The sequence below is a fragment of the Rhinoraja longicauda genome, unplaced genomic scaffold (genome assembly GCF_053455715.1).
Source record: "Rhinoraja longicauda isolate Sanriku21f unplaced genomic scaffold, sRhiLon1.1 Scf000310, whole genome shotgun sequence".
NCBI classification, from domain to species: Eukaryota; Metazoa; Chordata; class Chondrichthyes; order Rajiformes; family Arhynchobatidae; genus Rhinoraja; species Rhinoraja longicauda.
The window spans coordinates 41653-67215 of NW_027601528.1; the positions used below are offsets into that span (position 1 = coordinate 41653).

At 42.6% G+C, this 25563-nt stretch overlaps 1 protein-coding gene across 3 annotated transcripts in view; it reads left to right on the forward strand.

The window, feature by feature from the left end:
• Nucleotides 1-25563, forward strand: part of LOC144590774 (ral guanine nucleotide dissociation stimulator-like) — an 84479-nt gene that overhangs the window by 21668 nt on the left and 37248 nt on the right. Inside the window, exon 1 of one of the 3 annotated variants that reach the window (XM_078395192.1) lies at nt 19303-19641. The exons of 1 other annotated variant lie outside the window; for it this stretch is intronic. In XM_078395192.1, the coding sequence (XP_078251318.1) occupies nt 19459-19641 (183 nt within the window). In that variant the 5' untranslated portion in view covers nt 19303-19458. Of the gene's footprint in view, nt 1-19302; nt 19642-25563 lie in introns of those variants that run through there. One more of the 3 variants, XM_078395194.1, reaches the window with a different exon arrangement.

The following is a 25563-nucleotide window of genomic DNA, read 5'->3' on the forward strand; positions in this document are numbered from 1 at the left end:
TTATGAAGTAGAGTTGCCATGACAAACTGAGGAACTTGAAAATTCAATGTTCACATAAAAAGCTCCCAATGATGAGTGATGGCGATCAAAGAGAAAATATTGGCCCGGCCCTCAATTTTTTCCATTGTAGGATTTAAATCTGATGTTTAATTGAAGTCGCGGTTATTAGGTAGTATATAGCAAAGATGGTTAATAAGATATTTAGTTTAAAAAATTTTAAATTGCAAGTTGATTTGAGAGAGTAGATTGGAGAAATTCTTTCCAGGAGTCTTAGAGTTTGGAAACCTGGCAAAAGTATCAGAAATCAGATCAGGATTTTTTTTGGCACGTAAATTGGTGAGTTGGATAAAATGTCTCAGAGGGTGGTGGAAATAAAAGTAATTATAAAATTGAAATGGAAATTGGATATCGAGTTAAAAAGTAAAGTTCAATGCAGGATCAGAGGAAAGAGCAGGGGTTGCTGAGCATGAAGGGTTGAGTGGCATTCTGCTGTGCTTATACTAGTCTTTGATTCTTGTCCAGCCCAGTTTTTGGGCCAGGAAAAGCGGAAAGTCAACTTTCCCTTTTGTTATGCTGTAGGTTGTCCTATTTCTCTGCACAACAGAGGAAGTTCATTTTCCAACAAAACATAACCAGAGATCTGGAAACTCATCGCCTGGAATTTCCTGGGAATTACCCATTAATGCTTTTGCTGAAATGGTCCATGGCAATTATAATTGGTACAGCATATCAAATAGGAAACCCAATTTAACTCAAACTTTTTGGGGAATTCCATTTAATGAAGGCTTTGTTCAGTTTATCAAAATAGAATAGGTATGTCCTGCCAAAGTGACCCCAAATTCACATTTCTAAACCCTGTGGGTCATAGAAAAAAAAGGGAAAGGTGTATAAAGGAATTTATAGCCAACATGAGGTGATCCTATCAGGGAGAAGCATGCAAGCTCAGAGGCAGTAGGGAGAGCTGCATGCTATAATGAAGAGAGAGATTGCCTTCTGAAAGGCAGCACCACTTACATTGTCGAACTTCTTTAACCTTTACCTGAAGAAGGGTCTCGACCCTTCTGGCCTCTGGACACATTAGAGGCAGGAAACATGTTCCCAATGTTGGGGGAGTCCAGAACAAGGGGCCACAGTTTAAGAATAAGGGGTAGGCCATTTAGAACGGAGATGAGGAAGAACTTTTTCAGACAGAGAGTGGTGAAGGTGTGGAATTCTCTGCCTCAGAAGGCAGTGGAGGCCAGTTCGTTGGATGCTTTCGAGAGCTGGATAGAGCTCTTAAGGATAGCGGAGTGAGGGGGTATGGGGAGAAGGCAGGAACGGGGTACTGATTGAGAGTGATCAGCCATGATCGCATTGAATGGCGGTGCTGGCTCGAAGGGCTGAATGGCCTACTCCTGCACCTATTGTCTATTGTCTATTGTGACCCGAAACGTCACCCATTCCTTCTCTCCAGAGATGCTGCCTGTCCTGCTGAGTTACTCCAGCTTTTTGTGTCTATCTTCCTTAATCTTACAATCGTTTCAGCCTGAATTATGTGCTGCATTTCCAGTGCTGCTTTAACCCTTGGCATTCCAATCTGGAATGACGGGTACCAACTGAGCCACTGTTGCCACTTGTGTGGTCCTGGGGCTGTGGACAATGAGAAGGGGCATGTCCTGCACCAGTGGGAGCTTCAGGCTTAGATCAGTAGTGAAGTGTTTCTTATCCTTGACAACAGATTCTCCAGGAGGGTCACGCTGAGGAATGAAATGGTCACTCCTGAACTTGTGTTTCCAGCCCAGAGCTTTGCATGCCTGGAAATGGGTCTGGTCATGGAGTGTTGAGAAATTCTGCAGTGAGCTGATTTTCATCAACAAGGTCCCATATGTACTCCTGGTGAAGACTGTTTGCTTTAATAAACAACATGGGTTTCTAGTCCTTTCATTGATATTGGAAAAGTATAATTTTTTTATCACTTTTATATTTTCTGATCACACATCCATGGGAGAAGGTTGTTAAACTAAAGCTCTGTGGGATCTATATCTATAGGCATAGCAGTGCAGTACTGAGGGTACATGATAACAACAGGTCATGTGGGTAAAGTGTTAAACCTTCTCAGACAGAGTGGTTCCTGTGTTTTGAAAAGGACAGCTTCTGTGCCTGGTCTCCTGGCCAATGTTTATCCCTCAACTAACCTTTAAAACCAAAGCATTTATCTCATTACCCTCTTGGGAGCTTGGCTGTGTATGAATTGACTGCTGCTTTACAACAGGGACTATATTTCAACACCTTCATGAAAGTACTCAGATGGCAGTAAGGATGGAGACTGAAATACCAATACCTGAAGGAGTGCAGTCGTTCAAGAAAGCAGCTCACTGCCTCCTTCTCAAGGGCATTGAGGTGGGCAACCTGGCTCAGCCATATCTCTTGAATGAATAAAAAAAAGTTGGTTCTTCTTTAGAGCTGAGCTATGCAGAGTGCAAAGATTATCCTGTTCTCTGTGTTGATTTGAGCTGTTTCAAACCTCACAGTCACTGAAGGAGGGTGAAGTTATCAGCTCAAATGTTAAGCACAAGGCTCATTCTACCTGGCAAAGATTTTCATAGTATAATTGAAAGAGCAGCAGGATTTTCTCAGTGTCTTTGACCAGCTTTTAAACTGCATTAAGCTCAACTGATTAATGGCAGAACATTGCTGAGGCTCATAAATCAATCATGATCTTATTGAATGGCAAACCAGGCTCAAAGGGGTGTTAGGCCTGTGCCTACTATCTTATATATTATAAACTATATATCTTATAAACTATGTTATTTTCTTATGCACTGAGTCATGGAATATACAGCACAGAAGTAGGCCCTTCGGCCCATTGAGCCTACACCAAACACCCATTTACACTGATCCTATATTTTATTCTCATGGCATCCCCATCAACAAGCCCCAGATTCTACCATTTGTCCTAAACACGAAGCATAATTAACAGCAGTCAACAGGCACATCTTTACAACGTTGGAAGAAATCTACACAGTGACAGGAAGATCATACAAACTCCACGCTTTCACTGCACAAATCCCAAGAGGAATGACTATTAGTTTAAAGTTTAGTTTGCTGTTATCGAAGGGGGAGACAAAAGAACACTAAAGAGACTGCACTGGATATCTGCATTGAACCTGCATCGTTGGAGCTGTGAGGTAGCAGCTCTATCAGTTGCACCGCTGTGCTATTTGAAGTGGGTTTTTATCATTGAAGATTTTCTCCAAAGGCACTGAGAGAATAACAGGAAACTCTTCAGACCCTTAAAGACTTCCAGATTCAATAGTTGCTTCTTACAAGAGAAAGTGCTCTGCTCCTGGCCCTCAGCCAAGCCCATGCAGTATTATCTGTGCGTGACTCATTCTTCATTCACTGACGGACTGGCTTGTTCTACTGTTTGATGTGAGGTCGTGTGGCTGCCACACACTAAAGTTATTTTCCTCTGCTCAACAATAAACAGACCACATGATCTAACCAGTGTGCCAGAGGAGTCGTTGTCTTTCCTCCCCCTTGGAAAATGCCTGATCCCTATGAGCTGTTTTCCCGGATCGCATCTTATCTTGAAGTAAGCAAAAATAATTATGCTATTTATCACAGAATACAGTGGGCCAGCTCAGCTCTTTGCCATTGTTTCTGCCTCAGATAGATAAGTACAAATACAGCAGTGGTGACGGTGGAGGGGTTAGATGGAGGAGGGAAGAATGACACGAAACAATAACATCCAATTTAGTGCTCCCCACATCCTTCCAATGCCGACCACACATCCTGCAGAGTACTTGCACACACGGCAACAAGAATATTGCCTTGAGTATGCTCAGCCCAGACCCGGAAGCCCCATGGAAATCCCACCCTCTTTCAGCGAAAAAATAGGGTGTGCAGAAACCGTTCACAAAGAGCCTTTAATGATGGCATTTGGTGTGGTGTTTCCAGAGGATTCAATTTATAAAATAGTCACTGCACAGATCCCAGGAAGAAAGATTGCAATCGTTTAATATTTGGTTTTGTGTTGTCCAAGAGAGACCAGAACACTAATGAGATGTTAAAATCGTGTGATCATTCCTCCTGTGACTGCACTGAATGTAAAGATCTCCGACACTGTTTATATTTTGCACAGATTGTAGGTAAGAGAGTAGATATGATCTTCAGGTTATCAAATATGGATGTAGTTTTGATCTGAATACTTATTTCACAACTTAAGAACACTAAAGTCATTATGAAGCACTTATGGAGTGACTACAGGATACTGACCAGATGACCTGCTTCAGTGATCGGAATGTGCGAGTGAGGGATGAGTATTGGCTGAGACATCAAGGAGAACGCTGAGAGTACAGTAGCCCCCACTGTATTGTGATGGATTTGGTACTCCGCCTTTTGGAGAGGGACTAATGCTGACATTCGAGAGACACTATTGATGGTTTGGAGCGTCTAAAACAACAATGTGGCTATCGGCAGCTCATCAGGGTAGAATGCCCTTCTCATTCTTGGACCTGTGTCAAGGACACAATGAGTGTGAGGAGACAACAATGTTAATGTGAATAATGTTGGAATATACTTGTATTTATTATGCTTACGTAAAGTTTAAGTAAAAGGTTGCAGTTATAGAGAAGTGGGAGAGAGAATGTCTGAGAGTGTTTTGGAAAAGTTCCAAAGATATATCTGCCAATAAACACTATTTTCAAGAGTGTTGGGGGAGGGCAGAATGAAGATGGCCTGAGGGTCATGTTGAACAATGGTGCCCGCCAGTGGCTTGGAGTCAAAACCACAGTTGTGCTGATTGAACAGGATGGCTGTAAGCAGGCGAGTCAAGTCAAGTCAAGTCTACTTTATTCGTCACATACACATACAAGATGTGCAGTGAAATGAAAGTGGCAATGCCTGCGGATTGTGCTAAAACTACATAACAGAATAGAATTTTTTTTTAAAGACACAACAGAAAAAAAAAATTAATACAGTAAATTAGTCCCTGGTGATATAAGAGTCAAGTCCTGATGGCCTGTGGGAAGAAACTCCGTCTCATCCTCTCTTATTTCTCAGCGTGACAGCAGAGGCATTTGCCTGACCGTAGCAGCTGGAACAGTCCGTTACTGGGGTGGTAGGGGTCCCCCATAATGTTGCTAGTTTGAGATCTGCACCTCCTGATGTATAGGTCCTGCAGGGGGGCGAGTGTAGTTCCCATAGTGCGCTCAGCCGAACGCACTACTCTCCGCAGAGCCTTCCTGTCCTGGGCAGAGCTGTTCCCAAACCAGATTGAGATGTTGCCGGACAAGATGCTTTCTACAGCCCCAGACTAGAAGCACTGAAGGATCCTCAGAGAGACTCTGAATTTCCTCAGCTTGCCTTACTCACCAGTGCGGCAATGTGTGTTGTCCATGTCAGATCCTCTGTGATGTGGACTCCCAGGTATTTAAAGCTGCTCACCCTATCCACAGTAATCCCATTTATCTCCAGTGGCGTGTACGTCCTCGGATGTTGAGCCCTTCTAAAGTCCACAATCAGCTCCTTAGTTTTTGTGACATTCAAGAGGAGGCTGCTGTCCTGACACCAGAGTGCCAAATCAGCCACCTCCTCCCGGTAGGCCTTCTCATCGTTGTCGGAGATCCGGCCCACCACCATGGTGTCATCAGCAAACTTGATGATGGAGTTGGAGCTGAACCTTGCCACACAGTCAAACAAACCTTTCATCCTCAATTTTGATTCCTTTCATAGCCTTACCCCTCCTTAATTCTGCAAGCTTATCCAGGCCACTGTGATACCTCCAGTTTCAGGATCATGCACGTCCCTTTTCTTATGTGTTATTCCTTTGTTTATAAAGCAATACACACTCTCGCTCTTTCTCTTTCACTGCTCACCAACACGCACTCTCCTTTAAAATCTTGGCATTGGTCAATAATATTAATGTGCCAGTCTCTTGATCAGTTTTATATGATAACACTCCTCGGAACATTTACCTACATTACAATTGCAATTTAGCAGTAAGCTGTTGTATCATCTCATTCATGGGAATTAAAGAGAAGCTCTGTCATCAACACATTACTAATCCCACAGCATCTCCCAGCTTGAATTATGAGCGGAACAATGATGACTGAAATTATTTTATGCTTATAATGACAGAGAAGAAGGCCACTCAGACCTGTAGCTCCACAATGGGCTTGCAGGAAGCAATACCATTGGTTCCATTCCCACCTTTATTTCCTGTACCTGTGAAATTTTATTTTGCAACTCTCAATTCCACTTTGATTGTTTTTTGGCATTGACCTGTTCTGAAGGGTAATTTACTGTGGTCCAGTTAACGTACCAATATATGTATGGGTTACAAAGAAAAAAACTAGTGTACCTGGAGGTTACCAATGTGATCATGGAGGGAATGTGCACATTCCCCAGAGACAGTACCCAAGCTAAGGATCGAACCCATGAACTGTTGTGCCACCATTTTATCCATGAAAAGTTGAAGAGTAAACTTTGTTATACCTCCTGGCTCTGAGTAAATATGATTTCAGAGTGGTACCATGGCAACTGAGGAAGATTTGTCTTATGACTATTAGTGAGTATACTGTAGATTAAAATATGCAGACTACAATTGCACTGGAATCTCTAACTTCAGAGGGAAATCAATACCATGTCCGTGAAGATCTTATCCGACAAGTCTCACTGGGGTCGACTGAACCACATAGAATTCCAGCCTAAATAATGAAAAAGTACCTTCCAGGAATCTTTCTCAATTGCTTGCTCGCGTTCCTTCACTAAGATATAGAGGATAGGTGGTTATTTGAACTAACAAAGACATTTTATTATCCTATAGTAGAAAACCTTGTGCAAAGCCACATTTTTCTACCACTGCATACCGGTTGAATGTTCAGAAGAAGACAGCAACTGTCCAACACATTCTAGCCTAAACACTGCTGCAATATACACAGAGATGCAATTTCCATCATGGCACCAACCCAATGTTACAGAGGTTATGTCCCTCTCGCCAATAAAGAGGAAAAAAATAATATCCAAAACAGCAGCCAGTTTGCTCCCTTTAAGCACCAAGTCTTTCAGATTTGGTCGACAGTTGGTTTTTTAATATAGGATGCTGTCCTTTATTACAACCTCTTATGATTTGGGAACTACTGTGTATAGAGTAATCAATTACATGAATCATGCAATTATTTTCGTGTGAGCTTCCTCTGTGTGTTTCCAAATCTTATTTGTAGTAAGTCATTGGTACCTCTGTTGTAACAGCATGTCAATATTCATCTCCAGCTTTAAATGGTCCACCATTGCAGTTATGCCTTCAGCTACTAAATGCTAAACTCTGCTGTTCTTTCCCTAACTCTTTTTACTTCAGTGCCTTATGTTCCTTAAAACTATCTTTCATTTAATATCTGGAATAAACACAAGACATGCTAGAAATACTCAGCAGGTCTAATATCAAATTTTATTTGATAAGGATTCAGTATGAAATGGTCATGGGATCATTTACTGTATAAGTTGCTGTATAAATACAAATGATTGACAATAATTTACATCATTGTCTGTTGTGACCCTTGGCTTTGGGATTTTTTTTTAGCTGTTAAATTGCTTGGACTTGTAATCCACTGTGTGCGGATTAATCATCCAGCAATGGTGTGTTCAACTCCCACCATAACAAATTGTATTTGGTTTTAAAGATACAGTAATGGCATGCTTTTGAAAAATGCAGTATTTCCCAAATACCCTGCAGGAAATGAAATCTGTAATCTGTACCCAGACTCCAGTGCTCTATGTTATCTTTAGAGGCCATTTAAAAGTTAAAATGCTCACAATGGATCTAGAAAGCCCTTTACCACCGAGTCAAAACCACAAGGAATGAGCGATAAATACCAACAGTGTTCTTCACTCAAAAATTAATACTAAAGAATATGGAGGTGGATGCTTTGGAATGGGTGCAAAGAAGGTTTACCAGAATGTTGCCTGGAAGATCTGGATTACAGATGATTATGAGCCAGAGTAAAGGAAGGAGACCGATCGACTGACTAAATGATGCCAGAACAACAACCTTGCTCTCAACATCAGTAAAACCAAGGAACTGATTGGAAGAGGAAAGTCGAGGACCCACAAACTTAGCTTCATCGACGGGACAGTGGTGGAGAGAATCAAAATTGCAAAATCCTGGGCCTGCATATCTCTGAAGATCTGCCCTGGACCCAGCACATTGATGCAATCATAAGAAAAGCCCATCAACACCTCTACTTCCTTAGAAGATTGAGGAGATTCAGTATGACAACAATACTCTCTTGAAGTTCTAGAGGTATACAGTCGAGAGCATATTGACCGGTGCCTGGAATGCGCTGCCAGGGATGATGGTTGAGGCAGATACGATAGTGGCTTTTGGATAGGCATATGGATATACAGAGAATGGAGGAATATTAATTATGTTCAGATAGATAAGAGATGGTCTTGGTGTTACAGACATTGTAGGCCAATGTGCCTGTTCTATGCTGTTCTATGTTAAATATTTTTATATATGTGTTTATTGAAGGGATGTTGAGCTCACTGGCTCAGCCATAGTTTATTTGCTGATCAACAGAGTTACTGACGGTTACTTCAGGGGGACCAGTGAGACTGCAGATACTGAAATCTGGAACAAAAAGCTGAATACTAGAAGAACTCAGCAGATTAAGCAGCAGCTCTGAAAACAAAAGGTAGATGTCGACATTTCTGATTGAGACCCTACATGTCGACATATACCTTTTGCCTCCACAGATGTGGCTTGACCTGCCTGGTTCTTCCAGTGTTCTGGTCCTTATTCAACCATAGTGTGTGATACAGTTGGGTATAATCCAGATTCAATAAGGATTAAGATTTCTTCCCCAGAGGGTCACAATATTCTGTACTTTCATTGTATCCATTTCAGAGATTAGCCTTTATCTTTTAAAATCACAGATTTATATCATTGCATTCCTAAGTTACATTAGTAGGATTTGAATTTGTGACTCTCGGTGAATTATCAAAAACACTAGACATTAGGTTCTTGATTTAACTCCGTACCAGCACATTCCAACCAGCATTTATTGCTACACACGGCTTTATGTCATTAGCCCAATCTGCTGTTGCTGACTTAAAAAGAAAATGTATAGAAAAAATAATTAAGGTTGTCTTTTAAGAGAGATGGCTGATGCCGGGGGAGAGCACTGCACTGCTTATCCTCAGGCCTGGTTTGAATTAATTTCAGTACAAAGTTGGTGCCTCCCTCCCATGGCTGGATATAAGAGTCCTGTTGGCAATGAGTTTGAACAGCTTTAACCCAACAACTGCCAGCCAGCAATGGAAATTTGCCTTAAATCTGAGCCTAAAATGATGCAGTCGTGTTTGCCGTTTGATACTGGGGGCTATGGTACAAGGTTGTGCCAGATTAGATGGCTAACACTAAACTGATTATTCCATATGATGCTGACATTAGATGAATGGAAAAGGAAAGTGTTTCATTCCTCATTGTCAACAACCTCCGATATAATTTCAAGAGAGTTAATACATCTCAGGGTGGGGTGTTTAAGAAACAAATTAAACTTTAATTTCCTACTTGATGTGTTGTGCTAGTCGCCCTTGAGCGTGCAATGCACTTTACCTCTTAATTCTCCTGGATGCAACATGCAACCACATTGGCCTGTATATAACATATTGCCCTTTCTATGTTGTCCTGTGTATAACATTAGCCTCCGAGTGTTGTACTGTAAATAATGTAATACCATATTTGTGTTGCCCACTATCTTTCACATTACGACTCATGCATTATGCTTGATATAAGACATCATGACAAGTGTGTTGTGTCTTTTAGAACACATTCTCACCTATAGGTTTTCTTGATGTTTAACTGTGCCTGTAAAGTTATGACCACTGACTTAGTGATGTTTTTTGGTTTAAAACAGTTTTTTAAAAGAAATAACTGTGGAGGAGAATAAGTGCTGTCAACTTATTTGTTTTATGATCACAGACAGTTAGTTCACTGGGAACTAATCCAGACTGAGTTGCCAAAATCTGTTTCTCCGATTGTTAACAATGAGCAAATGATGGCCTTCTCTGTTATATTAATCAAAACACTTAAAGGAGCTTCACAGGTCCATAAACTGTGCATATCTAAGCATATCCGAGGGTCTTGACTTACACCTAGTGTTCCTGATGGATTTCTATTTAATCAGGAAGATACTTGACATTTCACTGTGCTATGCATTATCTCTGGGTAACACATGAGTATATATTTTTTTTAAATCTGTAATGATGCAGTAACAACAACATGTGATCTTTTTTTTGACCAAAATGGTCAGGCTGGACTTCCTTCATTGTCACACTCGACTTTATTCTTCCCTGGGAATTGAATGCACAAAGCTCTGACTTGGTGGTTTGGGTGCAGCTGACTAAGCCACAGTTGATACTCGCAGCAGGGCTAAGAAGGAATTGTAGCTGAGTCTTAACTCTGTGCTTCATGCAAGGGTTGTTGGATAGAGATCTGTGTGGTCTCTGGCTGACTTCCCATCCTGACTTGTCGTGCTGTGACCATTTGTTGCATATCCAGTATTTCTGCAATTGCATTAACTAACTGTTTCAGGTTAACACAAAACTATTCTTGTTTCTTCAACCAGTCGGGTAGGGGGAACTGTTGTTTCTAATTCCTTGGGTTTATGGGAATCCCCAACCTCTGCTCAGGGGATTCACTGAGTGAAAATATCCTTGAAGCACAATTCTGAAAACTTCTCCCTGAACTGCAACGTGGCTTATTGGAAAACTACTGAGTGGAATTTTTTGGCACAACAGACTGCAGATGCTGGAAATTGAACAAAATAAACAAACCATTGGAGTCACTCAGCAGGTCAGACAGTATCTGTGGAGGAAAATAGACTTGACAATTCAGGGCAAGACCCTTCATCTGAACTGGAATTTCAGTTTTGTTGGGAATGAACTTCTGAAAATAATATTTCTTTCAATCCTGCTTGTGCCCTGAATGGTGCATCAGTTTCTCTGGAATAGTGCACCAGTATTGCTAATATGACAGTCTAATTTACATGTCCTCATCTCCTTTTTACCTTGTCGACTTGGGATTACCCCTTTTATTCCCACTGACTGTTCCTGGACCTGTGTTCTGGGCAGTGTTTGGTTTAGTTTAGTTTAGAGATACAGTGTGGAAACAGGCCCTTTCGGCCCACCGGGTCCGCGCCGACCAGCGATCCCTGCACATTAAAACTATCCTATACCCACTAGGGACAATTTTTTAAACATTTACCAGGCCAATTAACCTACATACTTGCACGTCTTTGGAGTGTGGGCGGAAACGGAAGATCTTGGAGAAAACCCACGTGGTCACGGGGAGAACGTACAAACTCCGTACAGACAGCACCCATAGTCGGGATCGAACCCGAGTCTCTGGCGCTGCATTCGCTGTAAGGCAGCAAATCTACAGCTGCGCCACCGTGCCACACCATGGAGCTGATGATATTGCTACATTTGCTCCTTCATATAGTTTGGACAATAAGTTTTGTTTGCAGACCGTTACTTTGCCATCCAGATGTTCTTCAGCATGGCATAGGACAAACTGGGTTTTGCAAATTCTTGCCACATCTCAGTCTTTGATTTGGTCTCATGCCATTTCAGATAGATGAATTTGTTTGTTTCCAGGGTATTCTTGCCAAGGTTGGCCAAAAATGTGTTTTGTCTTTTATTCAATTTCATCAACTCTGTCTTGCTGGCATTCACTCTTAGATTAAGCACCTTCCCTTGTAACCTTAATAGGCTTTCTCAACACCTATAGCTAGAATTTAAAAAAATAATTTAGTCACTTTAGTCACCTACCAATGCACAGTAACCAGCAAAATTCCTGTGAACTTTAGTAAGTTACTAGTATAAGTAAAAGGCAGAACATTGTCAGTTTTGTTAATTATAGTACATTATGACCAGCAAAACCTATGTCACTTTGGCCATTGGAGATGAAAGGATAAACTGCAGCCCAGTGGCCTGAGAACTGACACCATCCCTCAGGGCAGTAAGCATCTGTTTGAGAAACAGGTGAGTCACTGCTTTAGTCCTTGTACGAGGAACCTCCACTCTGTTCATCAAAGGATCCAAATTAGTCGCAACACATTAGGAGATTATCCAGTTCGTTATCTGTTCTAGCTCGATGTAAGAGAAATCCAGCTAGTAGCACCCTCCCGCTCTTCCCCAGAGCCCTGCAAATGATTAAATATTTAACACAACAATTCAGTCAGACTCCACTGCTGCGCTGGATGTGAGTATAAAGCATTGTTCCTCATGTCACATTTGGTTCTGTTGCCACTCACCTTCATTCTGTGATTCGTAATTTTTGATCCCCTCCACCAATAGGAACAGTTTATCTTTGTCCACTCTGTCATGATTTTATCAGGCCTTTCCTTGAATTGCTGCCATTTACGGCATTTTCTGTTTCTCCAGTCAATAGTTGGCTACAGGGCACAGTGACACACACACCGGTGATTGATGATGCTATGTACTTGTAATGGAGGAACGCTGCAGAGCAGTTGTAGTCAAACACTTGTTCGATCCCACAGCTCCCCATGGATTAGAACTGATTGTGGCAGCTGTGGTAGGGGAGGGGCTGGAAGCAGGCCAATTACTTAGTCCTCGGCCCAAGAAAGGAAGGTCACTGGGTCCCTTGTCCGCTCTCCACCAGCTTCTCTGCAGCCTGATCTCCTCTAAGCAGCCCCACTCCCGAGTCCTCTTAACGGGTGGAGGAAGAGAGCGGGAGAGAGATCAAAAATAACAAGGACAACTATTTTACATCTTAAACAGCATGGAGGTCAAACAAAATCACAGAAAATCATTCAGCCAGCACAATTCTGTGTGGATTAATCAGGCATGTCCATTTTGGCAGGCTACAGTGCACACAGATTCATAGACTGCTAGCGATTCCAAAGTGGCAGCAATGGTTAGCTAGGTAATTTATACTAAACCTTAGTAAAATGACCAGTTCAGAATTACAGGTACCCTTGGTGAGGCATGTTGAAACATAGTGAGCCACACCACACAGTGTGCAAAGCAACATCTCCCAGATGGTGCTTTAAAACATTCAGCAGATGCTGAAAGCTTCATCAAAAGAGTCGTCAAAAAGGTCGGGACCCAAAATATCGCTCATCCATTCTCTCCATGGATGCTGCTTGACCCGCTGGTTTACTCTAGTTATTTTGTGTTTTGATCCCTATTGATGCCGTTAGTTGATCTCAGTTTAGCTGGCAGCGAGGAAGCCTCAGCATCCCCAATCTCTAAAGAGTTATCTCACTGTACTAATTATTGTGCAATGTGTTTGTGTGAACATCAGGTGATGACAGGTCCACATTTGCATGTGAGTACTAATCGTCTGCTGATGCTTTGTTGTCACCAGTGAAGAATGACCACTTGAATAAAGTGCTTCAAGAAAAATATTAGTAGTATCACATGTCTATCTTGCCTGTGTCTACTCATGGAAATAATTAATTCCAGTTCCCCTTCATAATGGATTCTTAATTGAAAGTTGCCATTGAATTGCATCCACCAATCTTTCCTATTGTGCATTCTAGATTATAATGTACTTCACAGAAAAAAAAATATTTTTGTCAATTATCTGAAATCATTGTTTTGTGATTAGTGACCGACCTTCCTTTGAAAGCACCCCCGATGAGACAGAGGTCATCATTTGGCAGGAGCTTGCATTCCACTCTGCTGCAGTCCCCTTCCTGCAGTGCAATTCTGCTGCCAACTGCGACAGAAAACAATGTTAATCATTAAAACCTGCTGGACTGATGAGTAAATCTAATTAAGGACACTCACTGCCAGGCTCCCATCGGAGGGTATAGACCACTTAGTAAATAAAGCAGTGAAAAGAACAGAACAGCACACCAAAGAGCTGCCAGTTCTGAATTGGAAACATTCCAGGAGTTCTGATTGTGTGATATTCGGTTAGGGCTAAGTAAAATGAAACAGTTCTGACTCCATGGTAATGTTGTCATCTTACAGTTGCATGGAACTAGGTGTTTTGCCTTAACTGCCAGTCATGCTGCTTGCTTGTCAGAATGTCAGAGCAAGAGGAATACACTGATCCCAAATCAGTATTCATTTTCAAAATTCCCTGCAATCTGGTACAAAAATATACAAATCAAGTTAAAGCAGAATTTGGCTGCACTGTTAGAGGATAGGATGTATACTCTGGGGCTGAGAATAAGGCCTTGCGGGCCCAATGTTGTAAATTATCATAGAGGATGTTTTGTTGCCTTTCCTTATTGATTGCAGTCTATGGGTCAGGAACTCAAGGATCCAGAGGGGGTGCTGAGACCTAGGTCCAGTAGTTTGGAGATTTGTTTAGTTGAATCTGATGTAGGTGTCCTTGTTATTCAGATGTTTCAGGGATGAGTGTAAGGCCAGGGAGATGGCATCTGCCTTGGACCTGTTGCAGTATTAGGCAAATTGCAATAGATCAAGGCTGTCTGGAGGCTGGAGTTTATGTACACCATGACCAGCCTCTCAGAGCACTTAGTGATGGTGGATGTTAGAGCCACCGGAGGGTAGTCATTGTTGCACAGTATCTTGTTTTACTTTGCCACTGGGATGATAGTGATCTTCTGAAACCAGGTGGGACTCTCAGATACAAGTAGGGAGAGGTTCAAGATGTTTGCAAATAGCCAGTCAGCTGGTCCATGCAGGTTCTGAGAGCTCCATTTGATTTTCTATGGGTTCATTCCCAGGAAGGCCAATCTAATATCTGTGATGATGACCATGGGTACACGTGTACCTGATGCTGTTGGGGCAGGTGACTTCATTCCACTGACCTGTTAAAATTGAGCTTGTCGGGGAGGGATGGATTGTTGCCAGTGATTCAGCCCAACTTCGCTTTGTAGACTGTTATAGCATGCGTGCCTTGCCAGAATGGATGGATGTCTGTGTGGATAATCTGGGACCCTAGCTTGGTCTGAAATTGTTTCATGACGATCCTGATGGCTTTGCCAAGGTCATACCTAGATTTCTTGCACAAGTTGGGATCATCTGAATTGCTTGCCCTTTCTCGGTTCTGATTACCTAAATTGTTTTGCTTCCACAGATGCTGTCTGACTTTTGACTTTTCCGATTTTGAATTTCAGATTTCCAGCATTAACATTTTAATTTTTTTAAATTAAAATTGAAGGCAATGTTGTGCCGGAGTTGACCACACGGGGCAGCATAGTTTCTGTTCTTGCGTCCCTCCTAGAGGAGCGACTGTGGTTGGAAGCTTCCTGGACCCAATTTGGGTTGGGGGTGAAAATAGGATGGCTTCATGATCACAGCGTCTTGAAGCATAGAAACTGGTCCCACAGCCAAGCTCACTTTCATTCTAGTGTTTGCTAGTGTGACACCTGTGGCTTTAAACTAAGTAGTGGGGGGGAGGGGTTGACAAATTGTGAATATGAAGATGAGGTAAAAAAAGGGAATACAGGAGATATTGCAAAAGACTCTCGGAAGAATGGGAACAGAAGTTCTAGAGGGGAAAAGAAATTAAGGGCAGGGCCAATTGTGACCGATGTGAGAGGGGAGGTGAATACAGAAGTTAAAGTGTTGTACTTAAATGCGCGTAGTATAAAAAATAAAGTGGATGAGCTTGAGGCTCAGTTAGTCATGGGCAAGTATGATGTTGTAGGGATCACTGAGACATGGCTACAAGAGGACCAGGGCTGGGAACTGAATATTCAGGAGTACACAACGTATAGAAAAGACAGACAGGTGGGCAGAGGGGGTGGGGTTGCTCTGATGGTAAGGAATGATATTCATTCCCTTGCAAGGGGTGACATAGAATCAGGAGATGTTGAATCAGTATGGATAGAAATGAGAAATTATAAGAATAAAAAGACCCTAATGGGAGTTATCTATAGGCCCCCAAACAGTAGCCTCGACATAGGGTGCAAGTTGAATCAGGAGATAAAATTGGCGTGTCAAAAATGTAATGCTACGGTGGTTATGGGAGATTTCAACATGCAGGTAGACTGGGAAAATCAGGTTGGAAATGGACCCCAGGAAAGAGAGTTTGTAGAGTGTCTTCGAGATGGATTCTTAGAACAGCTTGTACTGGAGCCTACCAGGGAGAAGGCAATTCTGGATTTAGTGTTGTGTAATGATCCTGATCTGATAAGGGGACTAGAGGTAAAAGAGCCATTAGGAGGCAGTGATCACAACATGATAAGTTTTACTCTGCAAATGGAAAGGCAGAAGGGAAAATCGGAAGTGTCGGTATTACAGTATAGCAAAGGGGATTACAGAGGCATGAGGCAGGAGCTGGCCAAAATTGACTGGAAGGAGGCCCTAGCAGGGAAGACGGTAGAACAGCAATGGCAGGTATTCCTGGGAATAATGCAGAGGTTGCAGGATCAATTTATTCCAATGAGGTGGAAAGACTCTAAGGGGAGTAAGAGACACCTGTGGCTGACGAGGGAAGTCAGGGACAGCATAAAAATTAAGGAGAGGAAGTATAACTTAGCAAAGAAGAGTGGGAAGACAGAGGATTGGGACTCTTTTAAAGAGCAACAAAAGTTAACTAAAAAGGCAATACGGGGAGAAAAGATGAGGTACGAGGGTAAACTAGCCAATAATATAAAGGAGGATAGCAAAAGTTTTTTTAGGTACGTGAAGAGGAAAAAAATAGTCAAGGCAAATGTGGGTCCCTTGAAGACAGAAACAGGGGAATTTATTATGGGGAACAAAGAAATGGCAGACGAGTTAAACCGTTACTTTGGATCTGTCTTCACTGAGGAAGAAACACACAATCTCCCAAATGTTCTAGGGGCCGGAGAACCTAGGGTGATGGAGGAACTGAAGGAAATCCACATTAGGCAGGAAATGGTTTTGGGTAGACTGATGGGACTGAAGGCTGATAAATCCCCAGGGCCTGATGGTCTGCATCCCAGGGTACTTAAGGAGGTGGCTCTAGAAATAGTGGAAGCATTGGAGATCATTTTTCAATGTTCTATAGATTCAGGATCAGTTCCTGTGGATTGGAGGATAGCAAATGTTATCCCACTTTTTAAGAAAGGAGGGAGAGAGAAAACGGGTAATTATAGACCAGTTAGTCTGACATCAGTGGTGGGGAAGATGCTGGAGTCAATTATAAAAGACGAAATTGCTGAGCATTTGGATAGCAGTAACGGGATCATTCCGAGTCAGCATGGATTTACGAAGGGGAAATCATGCTTGACAAATCTACTGGAATTTTTTGAGGATGTAACTAGGAAAATTGACAGGGGAGAGTCAGTGGATGTGGTGTACCTCGACTTTCAGAAAGCCTTCGACAAGGTCCCACATAGGAGATTAGTGGGCAAAATTAGGGCACATGGTATTGGGGGTAGGGTACTGACATGGATAGAAAATTGGTTGACAGACAGAAAGCAAAGAGTGGGGATAAATGGGGCCCTTTCGGAATGGCAGGCAGTGACCAGTGGGGTACCGCAAGGTTCGGTGCTGGGACCCCAGCTATTTACGATATACATTAATGACTTAGACGAAGGGATTAAAAGTACCATTAGCAAATTTGCAGATGATACTAAGCTGGGGGGTAGTGTGAATTGTGAGGAAGATGCAATAAGGCTGCAGGGTGACTTGGACAGGTTGTGTGAGTGGGCGGATACATGGCAGATGCAGTTTAATGTAGATAAGTGTGAGGTTATTCACTTTGGAAGTAAGAATAGAAAGGCAGATTATTATCTGAATGGTGTCAAGTTAGGAGGAGGGGGAGTTCAACGAGATCTGGGTGTCCTAGTGCATCAGTCAATGAAAGGAAGCATGCAGGTACAGCAGGCAGTGAAGAAAGCCAATGGAATGTTGGCCTTCGTAACAAGAGGAGTTGAGTATAGGAGCAAAGAGGTCCTTCTACAGTTGTACCGGGCCCTGGTGAGACCGCACCTGGAGTACTGTGTGCAGTTTTGGTCTCCAAATTTGAGGAAGGATATTCTTGCTATGGAGGGCGTGCAGCGTAGGTTCACTAGGTTAATTCCCGGAATGGCGGGACTGTCGTATGTTGAAAGGCTGGAGCGATTGGGCTTGTATACACTGGAATTTAGAAGGATGAGGGGGGATCTTATTGAAACATATAAGATAATTAGGGGATTGGACACATTAGAGGCAGGAAACATGTTCCCAATGTTGGGGGAGTCCAGAACAAGGGGCCACATTTTAAGAATAAGGGGTAGGCCATTTAGAACGGAGATGAGGAAGAACTTTTTCAGTCAGAGAGTGGTGAAGGTGTGGAATTCTCTGCCTCAGAAGGCAGTGGAGGCCAGTTCGTTGGATGCTTTCAATAGAGAGCTGGATAGAGCTCTTAAGGATAGCGGAGTGAGGGGGTATGGGGAGAAGGCAGGAACGGGGTACTGATTGAGAGTGATCAGCCATGATCGCATTGAATGGCGGTTCGGGCTCGAAGGGCTGAATGGCCTACTCCTGCACCTATTGTCTATTGTCTATATGCATCTCTTTTTTACATTCATTATGTCATCAAATGTAGGCAATTATTGCACCATCAAAACAATACATACAATTTACAAAGCAGACGCCTCTGAACAATACATTCATTCGAATATTTGCGGAGCTCTCTAACAGGGCCAGCCCCTTCAGTGTCGGTAGGACCTCGGGCTGCAGTGTTTTTCCACAGAGCCTAAATGATCTGTCACTCCAACTGTTGATCACTCAGATGATCATCGATCTTCGTACTTGTCGATTTGTGAGCAGTGAACTGCGATGCCGCATCAGATCATTCGGTCTGCTTTTTGAATTGTTTTTCTCACTGGGACACTTGGATGTGATTCCACGGACCAGATGTACAATTGACTTTAATCTGACTACAACCTAACTAAACTCTTGTCCGAAGTGCTCTTTGAAAGTGGGATCGAGGTCTCCACAGGAATGTTTTGTTGGGGGTATCTCCAAAGTATCTTTGGGTATCACATAGAGCTGTAGCTTGAAAGCAAGGGCCACAAAATATGTGGTGGAGCATAGTCGACGCTGGATTGGAGTGCAGTCGTAGAAACATACGGTTCATAACTAATGATCTGAATTTATTTTAATGAAAGCACTGCACTTCACTTGAAGGTTACGTTGAACGTGGAGCTTTTTAAACAATTTAATCAACTTCAGTTCAAATAAACTGTATATTGAACATTTGATTCAATCCGGTGCCCAGGGAAATCCAGTCCACTGTTGTGAGGCTGCAGGAGGCAGCGCTGCACAATGTTGACATCATTGGGCTGCCCGAGAGGGCGGCTGTACTTGCAGTGACTCGCATTATCTTTGGTGACTCGAGGCCACATCCCATTTATTGCTCAGCCACGGCTCGGCGCCCTCAGCGACTGGTGAGAGTTGAAGCAAGGTCTTTCTTTAAAAGGACCCAGCACTCGTGTTTTTGCATTCGCCCTTGGCAAAACGAGGGAAATGGCTTGTTTCTTGTAAGTGGGGGGACAAGACACACAAGCCTTTCTCATGGTTTACCTAACGTGGCCGGAGTTGCAAAATGACTGCGCAGCGGGCGGGCAGAAGATGTTTGACAGTTCGAGACGCATGAAGAACCTCTGGGATGCTGTGAGACTGGAGGTGACTGGAGACCCCAGCTCCGTGGTCCTCAACAGCTTCACGCAGCTGGATCCCGATCTCCCCCTAACCGAGGTAAGCTTGGAGCCTTTACTCCCTGTAACCAAGGGAGCGGTCCCGTGAGTGGATGGTTCAACCGCGGAGACAGATGTAAACATTTAGACCAGAAAGTCCAGATGGGCTGCAAATATTTTGAATAATCACGATCTGGAATTGCATCAAAAGACGGTGGGAATGAAATCAGTTCATAAATGAATTGGACGGACAATCAAGAGGAAAAATGTTCGGAGGGAAAGAGCGAGGGGATGGGATTTTTTTTTTTTACCAGGAACTGGCATGCAATCCGCGGGCTGGAAAGGTTCTGTGATTGCAGGAAAAATCTTTTCACCGGTTAGTTGGCGCATTCTGACTGAGCCATCCCCGCAGTTACTATCCAGTTCTGAGTAATTTCTGCAATGTGTTTGTTTGTGTAGTGGAATCCCGCTGGTGTCATGAGGTGTTGTAATGCCACTTAATCAGATGTTGAGCTCTGCTTACTGTAATCCAGTGAGCAGTCGCGCCGGGGGAAGAAGGGGGTGAGGGGGAGTGGTATTATCAGTGCCAGTCTCGGGACTAATGGGATGTTATCCCATGATTTTCCCCTCAGACCTTTAACCTATTCAGGAGAAAATCAGGCTCTTTCTTCAAGAGTTACATTTTTGTACAAAAATGAACTCGTAAATGGAACTAGGCAATTGGTGTAACTATTTCAAATTCTAAAAAAACAAAGTGCTGCAGGAACTCAGCGAGTCAGGCAGCATCTGTGAAGGGAATGCAGTCTGAAGAAAAGCCCCGACTGGAAATGTCGACCGTCCCTCCCTCCACAGATGCTGGCTGAACCACTGCGTTCCTCCAGCACTTTGTGTTTCCCTCAAGATTCCAGCGTCTGCAAATTCTTGTATCACTAAGTGAATCAAATATTACATGTGATTATCCAGCTGCCCACATACTACAGTTTGCAGGACAATTTATTTCAGGCGTGTAATTATTGCTATTTATTCTGCAGCAGGAGAGGATTTACCATACTTCGTGTAATTAAATTGCAGATAATTTTAAGGAATGGCTTGGGATCAGTCTAAATGGATACAATGGCCATTTTTAGTCATGAATTTAGAAGTGTGAAAATTGTCTACATAGTTCATTGACACAAGGAGATATCAGTAATTTGCTCCATCAGAGATGAAAAGTTAGGCTGATTTAAGTTAGCTGTACCAAGGTGAATTTCTGACCTCTGCCTTTTTAACTGCTGTCCAAGTTGAAACTGCCCTTGTGTTTCTGTGGTATTGATTCGATCACATTGCAGTATACCACATGGTGGGCTGAAAGGCCCATTTCCAAGTCCAAACTGACCATCCTTCACACTAGTTCTATGTTGTCCCACTTTCACATCCACTAGGTACACACTGGGGGCAATTTAGAGAGGCCAGTTAATCTGCAAACCTGCATGTCTTTGGGAACTGGGAGGAAACTGGAGGGCACGCCAGATACCCTTACAGTCACAGGGAGGATATGGAAACTCCACAGACCTGTGCTTGCTACCACCAATCAAAATGGTGCACTGCTTGTCCAAAGTGGTTATTTAACCTCCAAAGGCACACTTGCACTTACTTCTCCCATTTCCAGATAATCAGATGCCTAATGTCCTTCAGGGAAGGAAATCTGCCATTGTCCGGTCAATATGTGTCTCCCAGTCGACCACCATAATTGGAGGTTATCTACCTCCTCAGTTCAGGACAGTTAGTGCTGAGGCAATAAATGCTGAGCCTAAGTGTAGCATTCCACCATTGTCCTTTATTAATCTGAGCGTCTTCTGCTTTGTAGATGCCTTATTATCACATTCAGGGATGAAATCAGCCACTGACGCAAGGTCCATTTAACAATATTTAATTACTTTTTAAGAGGCACTGAATCTCACAAGTGGACAATCTAGCTGCATTCTCTGTGGTCTTGGTGGTGGGAACATTCTGAAATGTAGACCTCTGCAACTTGATTTATTGTGAGTGTGTGTGGCTTTAAAAAAAAAACTCAAGGACACTTGGATTAAAAATAAAATGCCCAACAGTAAGCCACAATACCTGGAAACAGGCTCAGCAGCCTTCAATAAAAGTCACATTGCTAGAACAGCAAGAACAATTTCTCCTTTTCGAAGATGTCCCTTGTAATATCAGGAGGAGGGAATGCAGTGTGCTTGGCTGCTCCGTACATTAACCAGTGAAGGCTGCCCTGCACTTTGAACATACAGATCATTAGCCTTTTGCATCCTTTCCCTTTTGCAGCCTTGAGTGGGAGTGCAGTTTTGCCCAACACTGCTGTTCATCACGTGTCACGTGTTATTTTCCCTACAGCACAGCACATCAGGATAATAGGTATTGGCATCATTTAGGTCATGGGGGAGGGCCACAGCCTACCCCTGCCTTTAGCTAACAAACAGGCATGCGGTTTCATATAGCTACTGAAAGAGGAACCTCAAAGCAGCTCAGTGGAAGTATTACTACTACCACCTGGCAGTGAATGGCCAAAACTCACCCCTCCCTAGTTTAGCCTTGTAAAAGGCAAATATAGGGACTGCAGATCAGGAAATGAAAGCAATTAATATATTTCTAGTGCCTCCTTCACAACCAAAATAGCATCCTAAAGTGTTTTACTGTCAACAAATTCACTTGCTGCACTGTAGGAAACAGAGCTCCCAGTTTGTGCACAGTAAAACTCCCTTAAAGAACGATGGGGCAATGGCCTATTTATCTATTCTTGGTGATGAAGGATTATTGGTGGGTGTAATTTCAGAAATACCTGAATATGGTAGTGAGGGGATATGTTTGCTCATAATTTTGGATTGTACCTGGTAACTATTGTTTAACATTTAGCATTATTTAGAAACCTAAAGATGGTTCAGATATTCTCCTTTTCCCATTGGTGCAGAGTAACTGCCAAAAGAATGGAAGAGTAAAGGAGATAAAACATCTTGAGTTTGTGAACTGTTTATCAGCCTCTGGCCATCATGTGGATTATTATTGAGTTGGAATTCAGGTCGTCTAGTTCATTTATTGCCACGTGCACAATGAGGCTAGGTACAATGAAAATCTTGCTTGCAGGAGGATTTTTATTGTAACAGGTTACAAATAGAAAATTAAGATACTGTAGATGCTGGAAATCTGAAAGGAAAAGAAATGCTGGAAACAATCATATGTCAGGGCGATATCCTTTCATGAAAACAAACTTTGAAGATGTAAAGTAAGAAGATAGGAAGGTAAAACAAAAGGAACTGTGTGAGACAATGTGGAAAACAAGAGGTTATACAGATGCAAGGTAAAACGGGGGAGAGAAGCTTAGCATAAGGAACATGGATATGGATGCAGCCATCACTATCAGCTGCTCCTGGATGGAACAATAAAGTTATGATCTGAAATTCTGCATGTCAACATTGAACCATATCTATGGTGTAGGTCCCATCTCCAATTTACTTTAGTCACCAGACAAGACATGAATTACTGGAAGGCTTCTAAACGGGGCTGCTCCCTCCAAGTGTGCTGGGGATGGGGTAGGCCCATTACTGATTCCCAGGCGCAATTTTTGTTTATTGCTCACCCAACATCCATGACTCATATTATCTGACTGTTGCTTATTGGTAGTCTGTGCTGTATGTAAATTGGTTGCTATGGTTCCTTAAATTACAAGGACTTTGAAGCGCAATATTCTTCAGGGTATCCAAGGTCATGAAGGCTGGTGATAAATACAAGTTATTTTCCCTACAGCACAAAGAATGCAGAGATCATAGATGTAAAACTATACCATCGAGTGTTCTCGGCTGGTCATGTCCATTATCATTGGGTGTAGAGATCTTTTCCTGCACCCATATCATGACCTGAGACAAGCCACGAAGACCAGTCTGTCTCTGCCACAGTGACGTATTTCCATTTTTTACATCTAGCTACCTGGCTTAGTGATATTGCTAATTAGTTAGAGCTTGCAAAGAGTCCTAGAGGGCTAGAAGATAGATTGAAGCTGTAAAATTTCACACTACTTTAGGCAAAGTGGGGAAACGACTTGCCAAGGGCACTCTCGTGTACAAATTTGTTTTAAAAGGGTATTTATGGGACTCGCACGTGGTCAAGAAGGCTTATAATATCAGGATCAACGTTGACCCATCAAATACCCATCGGGTATTTGCGTTTATCCTCTCTGCTCTTTGATTAGTGAAGCTACAGCAATAACTGCACTCTGCTTGCCTATAATTATTTCCACATGAGATGGAAAGAAAACAAGTACATTTTTCACAGAAATGAGGGGTTCAAACAAATGAATTAGCCCAGCACAATGATTGATGTTTGCATTGGTATAACGTTCAAAAATATTGCTTTCTCCTTACAGCATATAAAGATTGTTATGATCATTTAAAAAAATTAATAATGTTTCCAAAGAAGTGGTGCTGCTTTAATCTGCAGAGCAGTAACTGTGCTGAAATCTAGGCGTGGCCAGGAGATGGAGAAATGTGAAGTCAGGGAGGGACAAGATCAGCTTTTCCGTCATTCACACACCCATAGAAATACGTATACATTCACTTAGAGACAGAGGCACACATACACACTGCTGTTTACTTTCAGATGTACATCATGCAATAAATCTTGGATGACCTTTCTTCAGGTTATTGTTTTGCTTGCCAACCGCACCATCTCAGTTACATATTACAGCCCGCCAACACTCTAAAATGTTCTTTTAATTCTAGTCTCATGAACTTTAGCCACTCTGTCTGAGAACACATGATAAAAGGTCCACAGCTTTGGAATTCTCACTGTAATCTCCTCCATTTTTGTATATTCCCAATTTAATGTAAGAGCCTCCTTAAAACCCATTGGACCTTGTACCTTGGTCACCTGTTATTGTCACTGTGAGACAGATGGGCCAGGTCATTATTTTTGCCCACTAATGAAGAATGAGCATGTGTACAACGCTATGTCTGATTTGTATGAGTCAAAGTGGATGGAAACTGCTTCCATTAGTGGATGGATCGGGACCAGGCGATGCAAGTTGGGTCAAGTCCATTGTCATATGCACAAGTATGGTGCATTAAACTTCTTGCTTCGAGAAGGTTCACAGACACAAAGACTCAGACAACTCACAAAATATAAATGATACAAGACAGTGAAAAGTAAAAGACTTTGTGTAAAAACACAACATTTGTGCAAAACACAATTAGAAAAACAATTCTGTGACACAATGCAAGAGAGGGTCCGGAGTGTTCTATTGCTGAGGTAGATTTTGCTGAACATGATAGTTGGAAGAAAGTAGTTGTGCTTGAACCTGGAGGTGTGGGACATCAGGCTTTTGTACCTTCTGCCTGATGGTAACAATGAGAAGAGGGCAATGTTCGGGTGGAGGGGATCATTGAGGGTGGATGTCGCTATCTAGATGCAGCATCTCATGGTAGATCCTATGAACGGTGGGGAGTGCTGTGCCCGTGATGGACTGGGTGAGTCTACCAGCCTCTGCAGTCTCTTGCATTTCTTTGCTTTGGAATTACCGTACCAGCCATGGTGCACCCGGTCAGAAGTTACATGGGAAGATTTAAGGAGGAACATTTTACTCAGAGACCTGGAAGTTGCTACCAACAAAGATGGTGGAAACAGATTTAATCAAATTTTTATAAGGAGTTTGGAAAGCCACTTGAAGGGAAATAATTTGCAGGGCTATAGGAAAAGACTGGGGAAATGGGGTTGAAGGGATTGTTTCACACGGATGTGGCATGGACTCGATGGGCCAAATGGCCCTCTTCAGTGAGGGAATTTTAAGGGTGAATAGCTGAAATGTTATGGTTAAATCATCTCCAATGTGATTGATCAGGAGTGTAGAGGCATTTGTCGTTATGATTATGCTCATTTGTGGCAGGAATAAAACGGGGATCTGTTCTTCCTTAACACTGCAGCATTTATTGACAAACTGGCTACATTGTGAAAAAGTTCC